The sequence below is a fragment of the Misgurnus anguillicaudatus genome, chromosome 5 (genome assembly GCF_027580225.2).
Source record: "Misgurnus anguillicaudatus chromosome 5, ASM2758022v2, whole genome shotgun sequence".
NCBI classification, from domain to species: Eukaryota; Metazoa; Chordata; class Actinopteri; order Cypriniformes; family Cobitidae; genus Misgurnus; species Misgurnus anguillicaudatus.
In genome coordinates this window covers 1,591,677-1,610,576 of record NC_073341.2, presented here as the reverse complement: position 1 = coordinate 1,610,576, position 18,900 = coordinate 1,591,677, and the positions used below count along the sequence as shown (strand labels likewise).

The following is an 18,900-nucleotide window of genomic DNA, read 5'->3' as shown; positions in this document are numbered from 1 at the left end:
AATCGTCATGAGCCAAAAGTTCGGATTTTGTTTCTAGGACTTAGGGGTCAGAAGTTATAAGCAAAAACATATGGTGTCACTCCAAATTTGCTGTGGAAACTTTTTGAAATGCCAAATTTCATAATTTTCCTACATATGATTCTATGGGCTGCCATAGACCGCAATGGCAGAGGAAGAAGAATAATAACAAGAATACATTGTGGCTTGACCCCTAATAGACAAATAATGTCACCATGCTGAATCACATATTCACAAATTTACATGTTTATGTATTTCTATGTTTAACCACACCAGCAGCAAAGCTATATTTATAAGAATTAACTGGACAAATATTTTTTCTCCAATCACCAGCAGTTCACATTCCCAAAAGCAGAGGAAGAGCCGAGTACATACTGGACAATGAACTTACAGAGACAGCTCTGAAAATGTTTTTTCACTTTAAAGTCTACAACAGGGGTCTTCAACGTTTTTTGGGTCGGGGACCCCTTAGATGAGAGAGGCATGGCGCAGGGACCCCCTGATGCTAAATGTGTAAAACTGATATTTAAGTAATCAGTAAGGTACGAGAGCCTGCCTTTTCGTATTAGGCACAACGCAAAGTGAAGTAAAGTACAACTATTGACCAATCAGAATCAAGGACTTATTTTATAAATAGAAACAAACCATATTGTCACACAGCCATACTATATTAAGACAGTACATTGGCACTATTATGCTGTTGTTGTACATGCATAATTTTTTTGTTAAAGTAGATTTAGTTTTTATATAAATAAAATAATAATAATCATAATATAATATAATATTATTTTAAGGTATTTGCAGTGTAATAGATTTTCATTTTACTGTAAATTTACCTGAACCTGGGCTTTCAGTTTATAAAGATGACTGATCATGGTGAATGGCACAAAGACTCTCTATTCTGGTGGGGATAGAGGTTGTGCTACTTTAAAATTCAGAGGTTTGTTGCCTTTCTCGTGTATCGTCATTGTCACGAGTTTGAGTAACGCAGGTTTATTTTCTGCATAGTTTCATATCAGACTCAGGAGAAAACATGAATTGAGTCAGCGCACATCTCTTTGGGGCAACTTTTTGAAAGGCAGATTTCAACCTGACTATGAATCTTGCACAAAGCACCATCATTGTGCGCGTTTCATACATTTTTAAATGCGAGCGATAGTTTTGTCAAAGTTTATAATGCAGACGTGGTGTCATTTGCCTGTTGAGTTAGCGCTTTAAATCTGAACCGCGTGAAACAGCCGCCCTGCTGAAAAAAACAGCATACCAGCAAGACTAGCATATGTTGTGTTTTGGTGCTGGTTTGCTAGTGAACACCAGCTAAACCAGCATCAAACCAGCATGACCAGCAGCATTAGCACCAGCTAAACCAGCATCAAACCAGCATTAGCACCAGCTAAACCAGCATTACCACCAGCATCCCATGCTGGTCATACCAGCCTATGTTGTGTTTTGGTGCTGGTATGCTGGTGACCACCAGCTAAACCAGCATAGACCAGCATAATTCCCATTCTGGTCCATGCTGTTTTTTTCAGCAGGGCGTCCAAGTTCAGAAATATAACTTAGATGAGACAATGTCGCACTGATTCTAAAATACCTTTCTGAAAGAAAGACACACATGCCTATAAGATTTACCTGTTTTATGATGCCTTTTCTGTCGCTACTGCTGCTTCCTGAGTGTACATTTATAATCTTCAGATATTTTATTTTGGTCCGCTTGCTAAACTGAACGCGTGCCTTTGCGGCCATGCACATGCACAACTTAAAGGGGACATGTAACGTTTTTTGTACATATATTTTACGTTTTTAGCAAAAAGTAGCTTGTGGTCAAACATCATTTGGAAGACCCCCTGCAGTTCCGTCGCGGACCCCCGGTTGAAGACCCATGGTCTACAATGTTTGCAATGTTTGTATGCGGTGGCAGCATCGGCGAAAAGTATTTTAAGAAGACCAAACCAAATTGTTTTCCTTAAACCAAAACTCTGGAAAACTTAAAAGAAATGCTTTAAGAAATGTTAAAATTAATAATAAATCACAAATGCTGTTGAGATTCAATGATCTAATTCTGTCTGAGCATCTTAGAAATGCCTTGCCTTGCCTTTTTATTGTAACAGAACCCATGCAATCTGATTACTTGGGTAACACAGTAATGCCTAACAAAAAGGTATTAAGCTGTGAACCGGCAGTCTTGAGCATCCTCCCTTCAGACAAACACAGTTCACTAGGGGCAGATTCGCATCTTGGAAAAATAGTGAATAGTATCCTAGTATCATGACAAGCCAGTTTGGCTTCAACAAGAACCACCCACATTATCTTCTTGGAAATTTGAAGCACTGAAATGAATCCACTAAATGATTTAAGCAAAACACGTCACCTTTATTAAAAACTAAACTACAATTTAAGGCATTTTTTGATGTACATGTATATGTAGTGCTCACAAACAAATAACCAAACTAACTACCTGTACCTCTTATCTCTAATTAAAATTATTAAAGAGCATGTATGCCCACACACGCAAAAACTCTTTAATCTCCTTTAGCCGGCTGAGCATTCTGATCTGGTCTATCCTATTAGACTGAGCTGTCATTTACGTAAGGATTTCTAGCGACTTAATATATCTCAGAACTTACTATCGACCAGCAGATAAACACACATAAAGTAATTGTCTTTAGGATATGCACACTCAGCATGTCAGGCTTATTTACTACCCCTATAAATGCTAACACAAATGTTATTGGGTTAGTTGGATTCGTCAATTGGTCTCCTGCAGTACGGGCAGCAGTTGTGCTGAAGAACCAACAACTCATAGTCCTCACTGTGGAAAATCTACAAAAAAAAAACAATACAATCAAATATGCAGTAAACACAGAATTACAAAGACAGTAAACAAACAGGCAGAACACATGAATAAAGGGTGGTACCTGAAAACATGAAGGGCACATAGTTATGCTGACATCAGGAAGCAGCGAACGATAGTACTGCCAACTGAGAGGTTTGGGCCAACGCTTGATCAGAACATCTCGTCTGGACATGGACCGCAAAACCGCTCGACTCACAACCACCGGGACAAATGCACTGCCGCCCTGCTGTAACACACAAACAAGTTTGCTTAATATGAAGTATAAATTACATGTCGTGTTTATGATGCTGGAAGTAATTTTTTTCTACATTACCTTTATCTCTCTAAACTCTCAAACAATAATCTCTCTTTATCTTAAACTGTAGATGTTTGATGGCATGCAGCAAATTAAAAGCAAGCTTAAAAACAAACCAGTCCATAATTGACAGCATTCATATCCCATATCAGTCCATGTATCATTTATGCATTATATTATGGGTTAATACTAAACTTACACAATGTGCAATGCTATACAAAAATCATAATGTGCAATACTAAACTGACAATTCATAATGTTCAGTACTTGTGAATGTCTGTCAATGTGTAGTATGTTGTTGTTGTGTTTCTGTGTTTGTACTCATCTCACCTTAGGATTGCATCCAATTTTGTTGTATTGTGTACAATGACAAAAAAGACTCTACACTACTACACTACACTACACTACACTACACTACACTACTATTGTTATAATAAATTAATGAAAGATTACAAAGTCAGTCACTTACTATTACTATAAGGCAAGCATGCGGTTTTATTTCATTAGTAGCATTAGTGAGATTAGTCATTAGCAGGGCGAATCTTCTCACCTCAAAGCTGAGTTTGGCAGTAAAGGGGTCATCCTCAGGGTCTTCAACCCTATCATCCAGCTTCAGGCACTGAGATTCTGACAGACATATCATATACACATTTAACAATTTATACCTGCTTCGTTATTATATTTTACTAGCAGTAGCTTAAAGACCCCAAACTTGGATAAGTAGTCACAAATCACAATCATTGTGTAAAAAGAACTACAGCACCAGATCGTCAATTGGCATTACACTAGACGTACACTCAGAACATGGAAAATCAGCATTCTCCTACTGTGATCCTTGGTTGTGGAATGAATTTCAAGCCATTTCTCCTCTAGAAATAATTCTTTGAATGTGTCTAAAAATATTTTGCGATGTAAAATGAGTGATGTTGCTCTTTTAATTAAGTTATATTTACAATTAAAGTTTTTTTTTAGTCTTGCTTGTTTAGAAATTTGTTTTGTGTATAATGTGTGTATGTATAACTTTAATAAGGCCATCTGGGCCAGGACTTCCTGGAAGAAGAGATTTCTTTAATCTCAATGGGACCTTCCTAGAAAAATAAAGGTTAAATAAAAATAGAAAAATACTCAGACAAGAGTTAAAAAATTATCCATAAGAAGGCCATCTTACAAAACTTAAATAAAACCTGTTGCATAAACATAGCTGCTAAGTTAAGACAGTGTCTTAAAATCAGGGGCCCTATCTTGCACCCAGCGCAATTGACTTTGCCGCACAGCGGGTTTTTCCCTCCACAGACGCACGTCGGCAAACTAGGGAATGAACTTGCGCTCCCTGGGCGGTTCAGCGCAAAAAAGGAGGCGTGCTCCTTTTTTGCTTATCTAATCTACACAGATGCAACAGTTATTTTTGCAAATCATAAATTGTTACAATAAAAAATATAAGATAAGGGAAATCATTAAATCATAAATTGTTACAATAAAAAATATTAATACATGAGATAAGGGAAATCATTGTGGTGAGCATTGTGGTGATAGTTTTTATTTATTTTGTGTGGCAGCGTTAAACAATTATCATGCAAATAACGATTAAGCTGATGAGACAATTGCGTCTATTTCCTCTCACGCCTGTTTAACCGACGCTGATTTGGGCGGGTTTCTCCCATCCCCATACAAAACAACTTCTCTGTCTTTGACTGCTCTTACAAGAACGTGGGTCTCCTCGGCTGTGAACCGCTCCTGGCGTGCGCCTATCAAATCCGTCATAATAATAGCAACCCGCCATGGAACTTGCGCCCTTGCGTTTAAAGGGAATGTTGGATAGCGTTCTGATTGGTTTATTTGATGTTACGCCCAAACCACACCTATGAATAATGAACCTACTTCAGACCAACCCCTTATTGATTTGCGCCCGGCGCAAGACTTATTTCTCCCGCCGGGAAAATAGCAACAGCGCCCAAGATCCGCCCACAAAGTCACTTGCGCTTTGCGCTTCGGACTTGCGTTTCAGATCGTTAAAATAGGGCCCCTAGTCTGACCAACTAGCAATTAGTTAGGTCTATTAGCCCAACTATTTCTTTTAATATTAAATTAAACCAATCTACCATTTTATCTTAAAAAAGTTATTATTAGTTTTGAAGAAAAAAAATAGATGAATGAATAAAACTAGTCTAAGGAGATTATGCAACTGGACACGGGATTGATAAAAGAAAACAGGATTATATATTATATATACTATATAAGCAAAAGTGATACAGAGCTTCTGAAAGGATAGAAAAGTGAAAAACTTCCTGACAGGTTCAGGGCATTGTGAAGAAAACAACAAACAAATATAGGTGCAAGCAGCAATTACCGGGGTTCAAGCGATTTGGGACCTTAAGACCTTAAAGGGCATGCCTGTGTAGATTTGCTGCATTGTACAAAATAAATTATGAAAAATATGCTACCAAGACACACGTGTTCAAAGTTATCAGCAAAAAAAGGTGCTATCATTCAGTAAAATGTCTCCCTCTCTTCTCACAGAACATTGACAAACAGAACACTGAAGGAAATGTTTGTTGTGCTTGCAGTGGCAAAACTCGGGTCACAAAATGTTAAAATAGTGTTAATGAGTCAAAATAGCCGAACCCCATGTCACTACGATGTTCTGATACAGGGAGATACAGCTCTTGCTAAATGGTTGCTAGGGTATTCTTATTGGTTGCTAGGGAGTGAATTGCAATCCACCAATGATTATACTCAAAGCCATTGAAAGGCATAATCCATGATGACTCATGATTTTAGATGTAAGGTAGGGGTGGGCAATAAACCGGTATGATAGTAATTACCGGTATTGTGTCACGCCATGATATGGATTTTGCAAAATCGTTGATACCGGCGTTACATATTTTAAATTCTATTTTTGCACTTCTCAGGGTTCCCGCGTGGTGTTACAAAAAACTAACCTTCAGAAAGTTATATCTATGGCCTTAAAACGCCCAGATCTTTATCCTAGGACTTACATTTAACTTTATGAATGTTTTTTAAGACCCCGCGGGAGTTTACCCAAGTCTTAAAAGTCATACCTCCGTTCCCGAGATGCGCTGTTCACAGAAACACAAAACGAAAAGCTCCGATCGCACTTCAATCCATTTTTAATCATCATTTTTTTTAAGAGGATGCACATAATAGTGCACGCAAATCCTGCCAAAGCCTATATTTCAGGTGTTGTGATCTGTATACAGCGAGTTTGGCGAGAAACAAGCCCGTGGCTTACCTAAGCATTACCAGGTTCTGAAACATAACAGGACCCAGAAGCGAACAAAATCAACACTGCTTTATTTAAAATCAACTTAAACAGTCGGGCTGTCGATTTCCTAGACTCTAACAGTGCGTCAACAGTGTTATACATTTAGGAGGCCTTTTTACCTCACGGCTTCAAAGTCGTTTAACGGTGTTACTCCCTTTTTACTCAGATCTGCTCTCTCTACTGCGCCCTGCACGCGCTCGAGGACGGAAAGCAAGAAATTACCGTAATAACCCATAATTTGCCAAAAAGTGCAAAGCATCTTCTTTTAGGAACCATTCCTTTTTTTGATAGCGCAAATGGTTGAGAAGTTACGGTTAAATGAAGAGCGCTTTCAGAGTGCTTTAGCAGATAACGCAAGCAACGTACCAAACACATTAAAAACAGCCTTTAATTGTAAATTTCGTTTTCTTAATGCAGATTTCTTAATTAGAGAGGCTATTAAACAATACATAGTGCATATTTACGCATAAAAACGTATGAGTGGAGTGTTTTTGGCAATGTGAATCTGCTGGTTAATTAAATTAAATGCAATTAAATGCAATAAATACATTTATTAATATAACTAACTTGTATTAATAAACTGCATTCATTAATGCGTTCAGGGATTAATAATAATTTAAAGTGAGATGGCATCTCCCATCAGATGTTCATATTAACAACAAAAAGAAAATCTTGTTCTTTGTATATTTATAAATCAAACAGACACAAGATATACACAGCACACAGCTTTTAAGTTGTTGGACGTAGCGTAAAACATTGTAATAAGGCACATAGCCTACCAGCAAATGACCATACTAATTTCCATATTTTCATACTTCCCATATTAGTGACAATATGCATAAGAAGATGTGTCCACCCATCAACACAATGGCGCTTTGAAAGGAAAAAATGGGAAAACATAAAAAATCATGTCTATCTCCAATCCCTCACTTATTAGTAACATAAGGTTAAAAATAAAAATTTTGTCCGTAATTTAACTAAGGTTTACTACAGTGTGACTCCAAAATGTTTTATCTCATATGTCAACATACCGTAATACCGTTATACCGGCTGAAGAGTGAAAAATACCTTGATATGAATTTTTGCTCATACCGCCCACCCCTAATGTAAGGTTGCGTTTTTTTTAAGTGAAAATAACAAATAACCACTAGGTGGCGCTATGACAAACTTGTGCATGCAACCTCAAGTCATGACGGTGGTACATGTAGCTAGTATCACGGCTATTCACTTAAGTTTAGTGAAGAAACAGTTTTATGACCATTGGGCTTACTCAATGTCAAAGGTTTTGTTCAATTATGAGGCCAACTAGTGGTGCAGGCATACAATTTTTTTGTATTGCCTCAGACTCTGCTCAGACATCAGCGTATCGAAATTGGTGAAAAAATGTCATTTCGTTGCCGAGTTATAAGCATTTATATCTAAAAAACACAAAAAATGGATGTAATTTTTCGTTTTTTGCAACTTTCGGTCATTTCTGATGGAAATTTTAACATAACACCAATAGAACTTTTTGTTCAGAAGGTACTGCATTGTTCCTCCTATGGTCGTTTCGAGTCGATCTGAATAACCCTCGCGGAGTTTTTCGCGGGTGTTTTTTAAGCGCCATTTTGCTGCACAGGGCTAACCGTAAGACGAAACCTGGCATGTTTGGTATTGTTGGACTCGACAACAATTCAAAAATCTATCAATATCAATATATTGGAAATATCTCAAACTCAGCCTAAGTTATAAGCATTTAAATGATTCGTCTGACCACTAGGTGGCCCTGTGACGAAACGAGGCGATATACGGAGATATACGTTTTGTTCATCTTGACGCAAGGATTCGAATAATATAAGACACTTGACATTTGGCCAAGAATTGTGGGAGTTATGAGCAACAACGCGTTTGCCATTGTTATAGCGCCACCTATAGGCCAATCGGGTTGATAGTCTGTCAACCTCTCCCCAAATAGGGTCCTACCATCTGGCCAAGTTTCAAGTCTCTAGGCCTTGCGGTTTGGTCTGCACGTTACGTTTACGGCAGAATAAAAAAAACTAAAAATCTTAACAATTACAATAGGGTTTCAGCGCTTCGCATCAACCAAGATATCTTAGAAAAAATATGAACGCAAACATGCACATTTTGTTTGCATCAGTGGTCAAGCGTTAGCCTGGTTAAGTATCTAACGAATCGCTATCATTTTGTTTATGTAATTGAGGAAGAGTCATATCACTCCCCGGTAAAATAAGGGGTACTGCAGGGATCAGTTTTAGGTCCTATCCTGTTCTCGTTATACATGTTACCTCTAGGAGACATCATCAGGAAACATAACACAAGTTTTCAGTGCTATGCGGATGATACCCAGCTTTACATTTCCTCACATCCTAGCGAAACACTAAACTATCAGACTGTATTAGCGATATTAGTGACTGGATTCCTTATGCTATAAACTCCAATAAGACAGAGATACTTATTATCGAAATGAATCGCTCCAAACAAAATATGTCAGATTACAAGTTGCCATAGACGGCTTAACTGTGGTGCCATCTTCCACAGTCAAGAACCTAGGTGTGATGTTCGACAGCAACTTATCCTTCGATAGTATTATCTCCAATGTCTGCCGCACAGCATTCTTCCATCTTAGAAATATCTCAAAAATACGTCATATGCTGTCTGCATTAGATGCAGAGAAGCTTATCCACGCTTTTATGACCTCTAGAATAGACTATTTGTAACTCGTTACTCGGGGGATGCCATGCAAATCAGATAAACAAGCTTCAGCTAGTTCAAAAAGTCATTTTTCTTACTTGTTCTAAGAAGTATGACCACATAAGCCCAATCCTGGCATCTTTACACTGGCTACCAGTCAAATATCGCATACAATTTAAAATACTTCTAATCACATACAAAGCCTTAAATGGCCTAGCACCCTTGTATCTTAGAGAATTACTTTCAGAAAACAATCCACACATCTCAGAAATGCTCTTAAGAATAGTCTTAAGCTATGACTTAAATGTCAAAAAATTCTTAGTAAGGAGTAGGACCAGTCTGAGAATAGGAGACGTTTATAAAGAAGCTGAAAGCAACTTTCAGTAAAGTGTAAGACTCATTCTTAAGTACTGACTTAAGTGCCCCAAACTGAGGACTACAATGATTTCAACCTAAAAAGGCCGCCCTTAACCTCTGAATCAGCCAATAGAAAGCCAGCAATGTTATACAGTCACAGCAGCATGTGACACCATACATTCATGAAGACATTACAATTATATTAGTATTTTAATTTAAATTTGCTTCAAGAAATGTTTAAAAATATTACAAATAAGTACATTCATTTATTTTACACAATTTTGCATTATTTTAATTAAGTTTCAACATGTTAATGAAATATACAAACGTAATGCTATTGAATCATCTTGATTTCACTCACAAGCTGTTTATAAAGAAAGACTAAAGTTTGCAAACACTTAAAAATAAAATAAAAAATACTTTGATGATCAAGCCTGAAAAAGATGATTAAGTTAGATCAAGATTTCTCCACTTAAACACAATTGTAATTTTTGCCATCTTTGTCACTTTCACCTTTGGCTTGCTCACTGCTAACATTATGTTTTGGGTCAGGGTTTTATTTATACTCTATTAATATCACTTTACATGTAATGGTGTTACTGCAAGCTTGTACATACTTAACTTTTTTTGGTTAATAATGCTATTGTAGATTTTATTTTATGTTATTTTATTTCCCTGTAATAAACTCAAAACCTAAAAAGCGACTCTACTTAAAAAATTGGTAACACCTAATATTTAAACATTTTTAACTTTTATTATTTCACTTAAAATGAGAAAATGTAAGTTGATAAAACATATTTTTTAGGCCTTATCAATAATTTGATACTTTTACTTTAACTTTAACTTTTTACAGTGCAAATTTTTATACCACTTAAGTATGCTGTCTTGATAATCCCATAAAAAAATCTTGGTACTGTGCAAGCACTTGAATAAGTTTTACTACATCTTATCCATTTTATTCTGTATATTATATTGTGTAATATAATATACATTGTATAAAAACCCTATACCCTTTATATTTCATAATGTTATTTTAATTCCTATCTACTTTCTATATACTACTAACTTGGATTTACTATAAATTTGCTGTTTGCAACAATGCAACGAGAAATTTGTCAAAAGTGCTATAGAAATCCATTTGAATTAAAGTAATTCTAACACATTCTTTGTTGTAAAGTGCATGATCCTCCGCCTCTCTGCTGTCCTCTTGTTACTCTTAACTAGGTTAAGAGACCTCTCCAGCTCTCTTAAATAATTTAGGAGCTGACACCTAGTCTTAACACTTAGGAAGCTTTATAAATCAAACATATTCTTAAGTCTAGTAAAAAGAGTAAAATGACGTCATTCTTAGAATTTTGACACACTTAAGACTAAAATTTTACTCTCAGTGGCTTTATACATATTGGCCCTGGTGACTGAGGGCCATTTTAGTACAGTGAACTCATTGTCATGTTTAGCAAACCAATTTAAAATGATTCGAGCTTTGTGACATGGTGCATTATCCTGCTGGAAGTAGCCATCAGAGGATGGGAACATGGTGGTCATAAAGGGATGGACATGGTCAGAAACAATGCTCAGGTAGGCCGTGGCATGTAAAAGATGACCAATTGGCACCAAGGGGCCTAAAGTGTGACAAGAACACATCCCCACACACCATTACACCACCAACACCAGCCTGCTGCACAGTGGTAACAAGGCATGATGGATTCATGTTCTCATTCTGTTTTTGCCAAATTCTGACTCCACCATCTGAATATGTCAACAGAAATCGAGACTCATCAGACCAGGCAACATTTTTACAGTCTTTAACTGTCCAATTGTAGCCCTTTTTCCTTTTTGTAGTGAAGATGAGTGGTACCCGGTGTGGTCTTCTGCTGTTGTAGCCCATCCGCCTAAAGGTTGTGCATGTTGTGGCTTTACAAATGCTTTGCTGCATACTTCGGTTGTAACGAGTGGTTATTTTAGTCAAAGTTGCTCTTCTATCAGCCATTCTCCTCTGACCTCTAGCATCAACAAGGCATTTTCGCCCACAGGACTGCCGCATAATGGATGTTTTTTTTCCTTTTCACACCATTCTTTGTAAACCCTAGAAATGGTTGTGCATGAAAATCCCAGTAACTGAGCAGATCACACCCCTAAATGCCTCAAAGCAACTGCCATGTGATTGGTTGATACTAATGAGAAATTGAACAGGTGTTCCTAATAGAGCTGGGGTAAACGACTATTTATTAAACGATTAATCTGTCGACTATTTTTTCGATTAGTCGACTAAATTAACGACTAATTGGATGATTAATCTAATTAGTAGTTTCTGTTGCTTGATTAATAAAAACCATAATGTATCTCAAATAAATGCCAAAAACATTCTTAATTATATACTTTAAAGGATGTATCAGTGATTTCAGGCCAGGGGGTGGCCAAAGCTACTTTAGGGGGTCCATAGTCAATGAAAGAAAACGATTTGTAACTATGTATCAAGAAGGCATGAATGAATGCATTATAAGATGGTAACATAATAAGGGTGAATGAAATTTAAACATTTCTGCTGTATTTCTGTTAAAGGGATTCACCCAAAAATGAATATTCTGTCATCATTTACTCACCCTTATGTTCTAAACCTGTATAAGTTTATTTTATTTTGATAAACACAAAATAAGATATTCTGACAAATGATGGTAAGCACACAATTAATGGTATATCCATTAAATTCCATCATGTTGTTTTTATTCCTACTATGGAAGTCAATGGTTACAATCAGCTGTGTGCTTACCATAATTTTATCAAAATATCTTCTTTTGTGTTCATCAGAAAAAGGAAATTCTTACAACATTTTTCAGAATTTTGGGTGAACTATCCCTTTAATGAAGCAAAATATCAGGAAATCTACATTCCATGATAAACTTTCAACTTTCAAATAGCAGAGCTCAACACAAAGGATGTTTGGCACATTTTTGTTTGGCACAAGTAAATGTGGATTATTCTTTACTTACGAATATACAAACGTTTTCTTTTTTTATATATTTAATTAACTTAACCCTTTAGGCGCCAGAGGTTTTTTCCTAAAACGTTTAATTTTGACATGTTACTTTCAAAATGATGACACACTTTATGGAGGAGAATAAAATGTCCCATTAAATTTGCATATTATGACGTCATATGAGGCAGCCATCTTTAATTTTCATGAAAAGTCACATGTTTGAATGATAAAATGCAGCACTTCTTTCCCCCAAAATGTCCCTCACCTTCTGTATGCTATATTGCACAATACTGAATGCTCAGGTAAATAGTAAGTAGTAAACAAACTGATCTGCGCGCCGATAGACTAACGTTATGCATAATGGCTCCTCTGCCCCGTGTAACCCCGCCTCTGCTCCTGCTACGAGCCGCATGGCCAGATCTGCCTCGTATGCGCCCCGAGTGGAGAGAATTTGCACAGCTGGGACTATTGCCTTTACTGTCGCCGTGATTGTGAGGAGGTGCACGGGGCGGAGCAATGGAAGTCGGCCGCTCGCCCGACAGACTCCCAGGGCCCGCTCGAGAAGACGCAGCTCGCTCTACATTGCTTGCACGGTAAAAAGACTGGACGCGCATATTACCTCCAGCCTCATTCCCCACACCTGTAACATGCCTGCTAACCCGATGAATTCTCCGACCCCGTGTAACATTCCCACCACTGACATTGGGCAAAGGATTCATCATGTGCTTGGTGTATAGCTACACTTTCACTTTGTCCAGCTGCACGATTGCAAAGCAGGGTCGCGTCTGAATCGTGGTCACTAAATGAATCACCAGCATCTTCTGAAGGCAGATATTCCCCTTCAGAATCATTGTCAGCGAATATAAGACCCACCACTTCATTGCAGGTAAGCTTTTTTGAGCTTTTTTTTATCGATCTGATAAAATGACTCACTTGCACACTAGCTATGCTGTTGCGCACTTCAATGCGCTCTTGCTCTAAGAGTTTGTATAGAAGCATGATGTTTTTCTGAGTCGGGAATAAAGTATGACATGTCTGCCATCTAGTGGAGGGGGGGATGAACGAAATTTGACACCCTATGTGACAAAATCGGCAGTTACATTCAGTGACGCATCTTGTCGACAAAAGTCGACCGTGGCGCCTAGAGGGTTAAAGGGGACAGAGAATGAAAAACCATTTTTACCTTGTCTTTGTTGAATAATGGTAGTCTACCCACATTCACAAACACACAAAAAGTGCTAGACATGCTAAACATGCTAAATTTCTCAGAAATTCCTCTTTTAGAAATGTCAGCCAGAAAACGGCCCAATCTGAAAAACTGATGCTTATGACATCACAGGCATCTAACTGCCCCTCCACTTTAAAATAATTGGCTACATTTTTTGAGTGGCAGCAAAGTCAGCCAATCAGTAATGAGATTGCAAGCTAAGCCAGTAGGGGGAGCCAAATAGGTGCACAACCACTTGTTTAAAATCCCCCACCCTAATAGAGCTATCTGAGAGAGGTTTTTAGAAAGCTTCTAAGGCATTACAGACCCAAACAAAAACAATTTTGTCTACATGTCACATCACAGAACAAGGTTAAATACTTTGTTCAATCATTCTATGTCACCTTTAAATGACAGAGACAGTTTATGCTTATTATAAGACAGAATGCAATACAATGTTTATTCGTTTAAGACGTACAGTAACCACGTTTACTATAAAAATCACAAAGACAGGTATTTTGACATATGAGCATTTGTCCGTTTAAGCCAAAAAGACGCGAACATGAAGTCGTTTAAGCTCTGCCTGTGCACGTGCGCTATCGGATATGAGCGTCGCGCTTTCAAGTTCAATGTGCAATCCAGTCCAGTTAACAATCATACAGAAGTCTATAAAGATCACATCAAGAATTAAAACACGGTGCTGGGTTTTGTCGTAAAAAGAAATGCCAATCGTAGACTTTATTGAGACAAACCAGCATAAACCCAGAGTTTTTGTTTGACACACTAAATGCTGTGGTAAATCCTCCAGTCTTAGACTGTTTAGTTGCCACCACACAAAACTGTGAACATTTTTTAAATTATTTTATGGACAAAATTGATGTGATACGATCCTCTATTCAGTGTCCTGTCTATGATCTTTCTGTCCCATATACCTGCTCAGTTGTTTTAAATAAATTTGAGCCTGTATCTGTAACACCTTTAAAGATCATTGTTGAAAATTTGAAGTTTACCTCATGCTCACTGGATATTGTTCCCACCCGTATTTTTAAGCAGGCCTTTCCTGTTATTGGTCCGAGTGTTTTGGCCATAATAAATAACTCTTTGAGGTCGGGTTTAGTCCCAAACTATTTTAAACATGCAATAGTTAAACCTCTAATTAAAAAATCTAATCTGGATCCTATGGTGTGTTCAAATTTTAGACCAATTTCAAATCTGCCTTTTTTCTCCAAAGTTCTGGAAAAGGTTGTTCTGTCCCAGATACAGAAATTTGTAGAAAAAAAACTCTTTGCTTGAGGTTTTTCAGTCAGGTTTCAGAGCCAAGCACACCACAGAAACAGCTCTTCTACGAGTGTATAATGATATCTTACAAACTGTTGATACTGGTGTTTCTACTATTTTATTTTTATTAGATCTGAGTGCAGCGTTTGATACCATTGATCACAATATATTGATCTCCCGCCTTGAGAGTTATGTTGGGATACATGGAGCAGCCCTTCAGTGGTTTAAATCTTATCTGTCAAACAGGACTTTTATTGTACAAATAGGGGAATTTTTATCCTCTAAAGGTCATGTTACATATCAGGTCCCTCAAGGGTCCGTCCTTGCTCCATTGCTCTTTTCTATTTACATGCTGCCTCTGGGGTTGATTTTTAGAAAATATAATGTATCCTTCCATTGCTATGCGGACGATACACAGTTTTATTTACCTTTTAATAATGCTACATCTGCTGCTTTTGAGTGTCTTGAGGAAATTAAGGTTTGGATGTCTCACAACTTTTTAAAACTAAACGAAAATAAGTCAGAAATTATTGTTTTTGGGCAGAGTAACACAGTAAATTTGGGACCACTGGAATTGTACAACAAACCAGTGGTAAGAAAGTTCGACAAGCAAATAAATTCTGTCGTAAAATCTTGTTTTTTCCATCTGAGACTCCTAGCTAAGGCCAAATCCTTCTTGTCTTCTAGAGATCTTGAGAAAACTATTCATTCATTTATTTTTTCTCGGCTAGAGTACTGTAATTCACTTTATATAGGAGTAAGTCAGTCAGCGTTATCACGGCTGCAGGCTGTTCAAAATGCAGCAGCCAGGATGTTGACTGGCACACGAAAACATGATCATATCACCCCTATTCTTTGCTCTCTTAGCTGGCTGCCTGTACATTTTCAGATTGAGTATAAAATCTTAGTGATGGTTTTTAAATCTCTAAATGGGCTGGCACCCTCTTATCTTTCTGACCTTTTAAAGCACCACATTCCCTCTAGATCCCTTAGGTCCTCTGATGAGCTGCTTCTCTCTGTCCCCAGGTCTCGACTAAAACTTAGAGGGGACCGGGCTTTTTCGGTCATTGGTCCGAAACTGTGGAACTCTTTACCTTACCAAAGTAGGGCTGTAAAGTCAGTGTCTGTTTTTAAAAAGGAGTTAAAATCATATTAATTATCTAAAGCCTTTACCTCCTCTTGAAACCTCTTTTAGTGCAGTGTTATCTTTTACACTCTGGGCCCTATCTTGCACCCAGCGCAAGTGACTTTGTCAGTGACGCATGTATCATTTCGTATTTTGCACTGGCGCACAGCGGGTTTTTCCCTCCACAGACGCACGTCGGCAAACTAGGGAATGAACTTGCGCTCCCTGTGCGGTTCAGTGCAAAAAAGGAGGCGTGCTCTGGCGCAAACCATCTTTTATGCTATTTTGCCGTTTCAAAAAACAATTGCGCTACTAACCAAAAAAAACTGGTCTAAAGTCAGTGGCGCGTTGCGCTTGGTTCATTATGCTATTTTAAGGGCGCATGCTTGACCATAATGTATAGCGTGCACAACGCGCATTGCTTATCTAATCTACACAGATGCAATAGTTATTTTTGCAAATCATAAATTGTTACAATAAAATATATTAATACATGAGATAAGGGAAATCATTGTGGTGAGCATTGTGGTGATAGTTTTTATTTATTTTGGGTGGCAGCGTTAAACAATTATCATGCAAATAACGATTAAAATATTTTCATAAGTTTGTTGTGTGGCTGTATTACGTTTATTTTATCTAAATAATAATTAAAATGTTTTCATAAGAAACCTTCATGTATGTGAACTTGATTTGTAAGTGTACTTTGGGGTTGGACCTTGCTTGCGTTTCTTGTGTCCGATTTCAAAGCCCCCAAACCCTTTCAGCGGTGAGGGTGGACGCAGCGATGTCCTCCTGTGTGCCCGGCGTGCCCGATTTATGCTGGCAAGCTTGGGATCCCCCCGTCTCCTGACATCATTGTAGTGCTTGGCGCAGCTGATGAGACAATTGCGTCTATTTCCTCTCACGCCTGTTTAACCGACGCTGATTTGGGCGGGTTTCTCCCATCCCCATACAAAACAACTTCTCTGTCTTGGACTGCTCTTACAAGAACGTGGGTCTCCTCGGCTGTGAACCGCTCCTGGCGTGCGCCTGTCAAATCCGTCATAATAATAGCAACCCGCCATGGAACTTGCGCCCTTGCGTTTAAAGGGAATGTTGGACAGCGTTCTGATTGGTTTATTTGACGTTACGCCCAAACCACACCTATGAATAATGAACCTACTTCAGACCAACCCCTTATTGATTTGCGCCCGGCGCAAGACTTATTTCTCCCGCCGGGAAAATAGCAACAGCGCCCAAGATCCGCCCACAAAGTCACTTGCGCTTTGCGCTTCGGACTTGCGTTTCAGATCGTTAAAATAGGGCCCATTATGTTTAACATTTCATAATTTTAAATTATATATTTTTTTATTTATATTTGTTATTGTTTTTCTTTTCTTAAAATGTATTTATGATGAAATTCTTCAAATTGCTTTTGTACAGCACCTTGGACAGCGCTGTAATTTGTGTGCTTTATAACTAAACGAAACGAAACGAAACTAAACTAAACTAAACTAAACTAAACTAAACTAAACTAAACTAAACTAAACTAAACTAAACTAAACTAAACTAAACTAAACTAAACTAAACTATTCAGTCCACAAGAAAATTAATAGACACACTTCCAGCCATACGATGAAATCATGTAGTATTAGCAATGTACGACTTCACTTACATCATTTTAAAGACATTCCAATCATCGACATGGTGTGACTGTTATAAGGGTTGGCACTGGCTTTTTCTACCTAACAACAGCCATCCCCGGTCGGAGATTGGTTGGAAAACTTTATTTTGGTTTTGAGTGGTTGGTGAAAGTGCAGATCTCAGAGCCCAGGCTGCCTACAGAGACGCGTTTTTTTGACAGCCTGCTTATGGGACGGGCAGCTAGCGGATCGTTACGAAAGATTAGACGAATGTGATCGTTCATTTTTTTGGGCCTTAAATTAAATGTTTTGCGAAGCGTTGACGCAAAAATATGACGTCGACGGACGCGTCGCAACAGGCCTAGTTCCTAATAATCCTTTAGGTGAGTGTGTATATATATGGTCGATATCTCCCAAGGGTTTTTCCTCCTAGGCTTAAAAGTCGGGAGGTTTTTCTCCAAGGGGTTTTTTCAACCCCAGGGAGTCAGCCGACATTGGCTTAACTTGGCACCCTTTTTTATACATTACATTATTAATACGCACGCTTGTAAAGTTTATTCATAGTCGCTGTATTTTGCAACTTATGTTGTCTGTCGATTTTTCTGTGTTTTCCCCTGCTTCTATTAATGTAAAGCTGCTTTGAAACAATTACAAATTGTGAAAAGTGCTATATAAATAAAATTGAATTGAATTGTAGTAAAGAATATTATGATACACATGAGCAGACAGTATGAAAATAAAAACAAACAAAATTTGTTAGCATTTTAAACAGTCGTCTAATAACTATCACTGTTTTTAAAATTGTATATGCTAATTGTAAATGAAGTAAAACAGTACCCCCACTGCTCATTTCCTGCCAGGAAGCAGCCTTTCCCTCTACACGAGGCACTTCCAGATCAATGAGAGACACAGCCTCCTCATCTGAGATGTCTTCCTCCAGATAAAACTCCACCAGCGGAAGCACCTCTAAAACACGCACATGCGCACACACACACACACACACACACACACGCACGCACGCACACACGCACGCACACACACACGCACACGCACACACACACGCACACACACACGCACACACAATCATCACATACTGTATATTCCTATGATCACAAAATCATCATTACAATTCATCCAAGCTGTAAAAATTGTCATTCAGAGCTCTTTGCAACGAAGAACTGGAGATAAC

The 18,900-nt window shown here is 38.0% G+C and overlaps 1 protein-coding gene across 1 annotated transcript in view; it reads right to left on the bottom strand.

The window, feature by feature from the left end:
- Positions 1 to 2,370: 2,370 nt before the first annotated feature.
- The window catches only part of ift122 (intraflagellar transport 122 homolog (Chlamydomonas)), a 171,224-nt gene continuing 154,694 nt past the window's right edge, over positions 2,371 to 18,900 (bottom strand). The window contains exons 26-29 of the mRNA XM_073867399.1: positions 18,549 to 18,677; positions 3,721 to 3,797; positions 2,937 to 3,101; positions 2,371 to 2,841 (exon numbers count right to left, since the gene is read on the bottom strand). Of these exons, the coding sequence (XP_073723500.1) occupies positions 2,755 to 2,841; positions 2,937 to 3,101; positions 3,721 to 3,797; positions 18,549 to 18,677 (458 nt within the window). The 3' untranslated portion in view covers positions 2,371 to 2,754. The remainder of the gene's footprint in view (positions 2,842 to 2,936; positions 3,102 to 3,720; positions 3,798 to 18,548; positions 18,678 to 18,900) is intronic.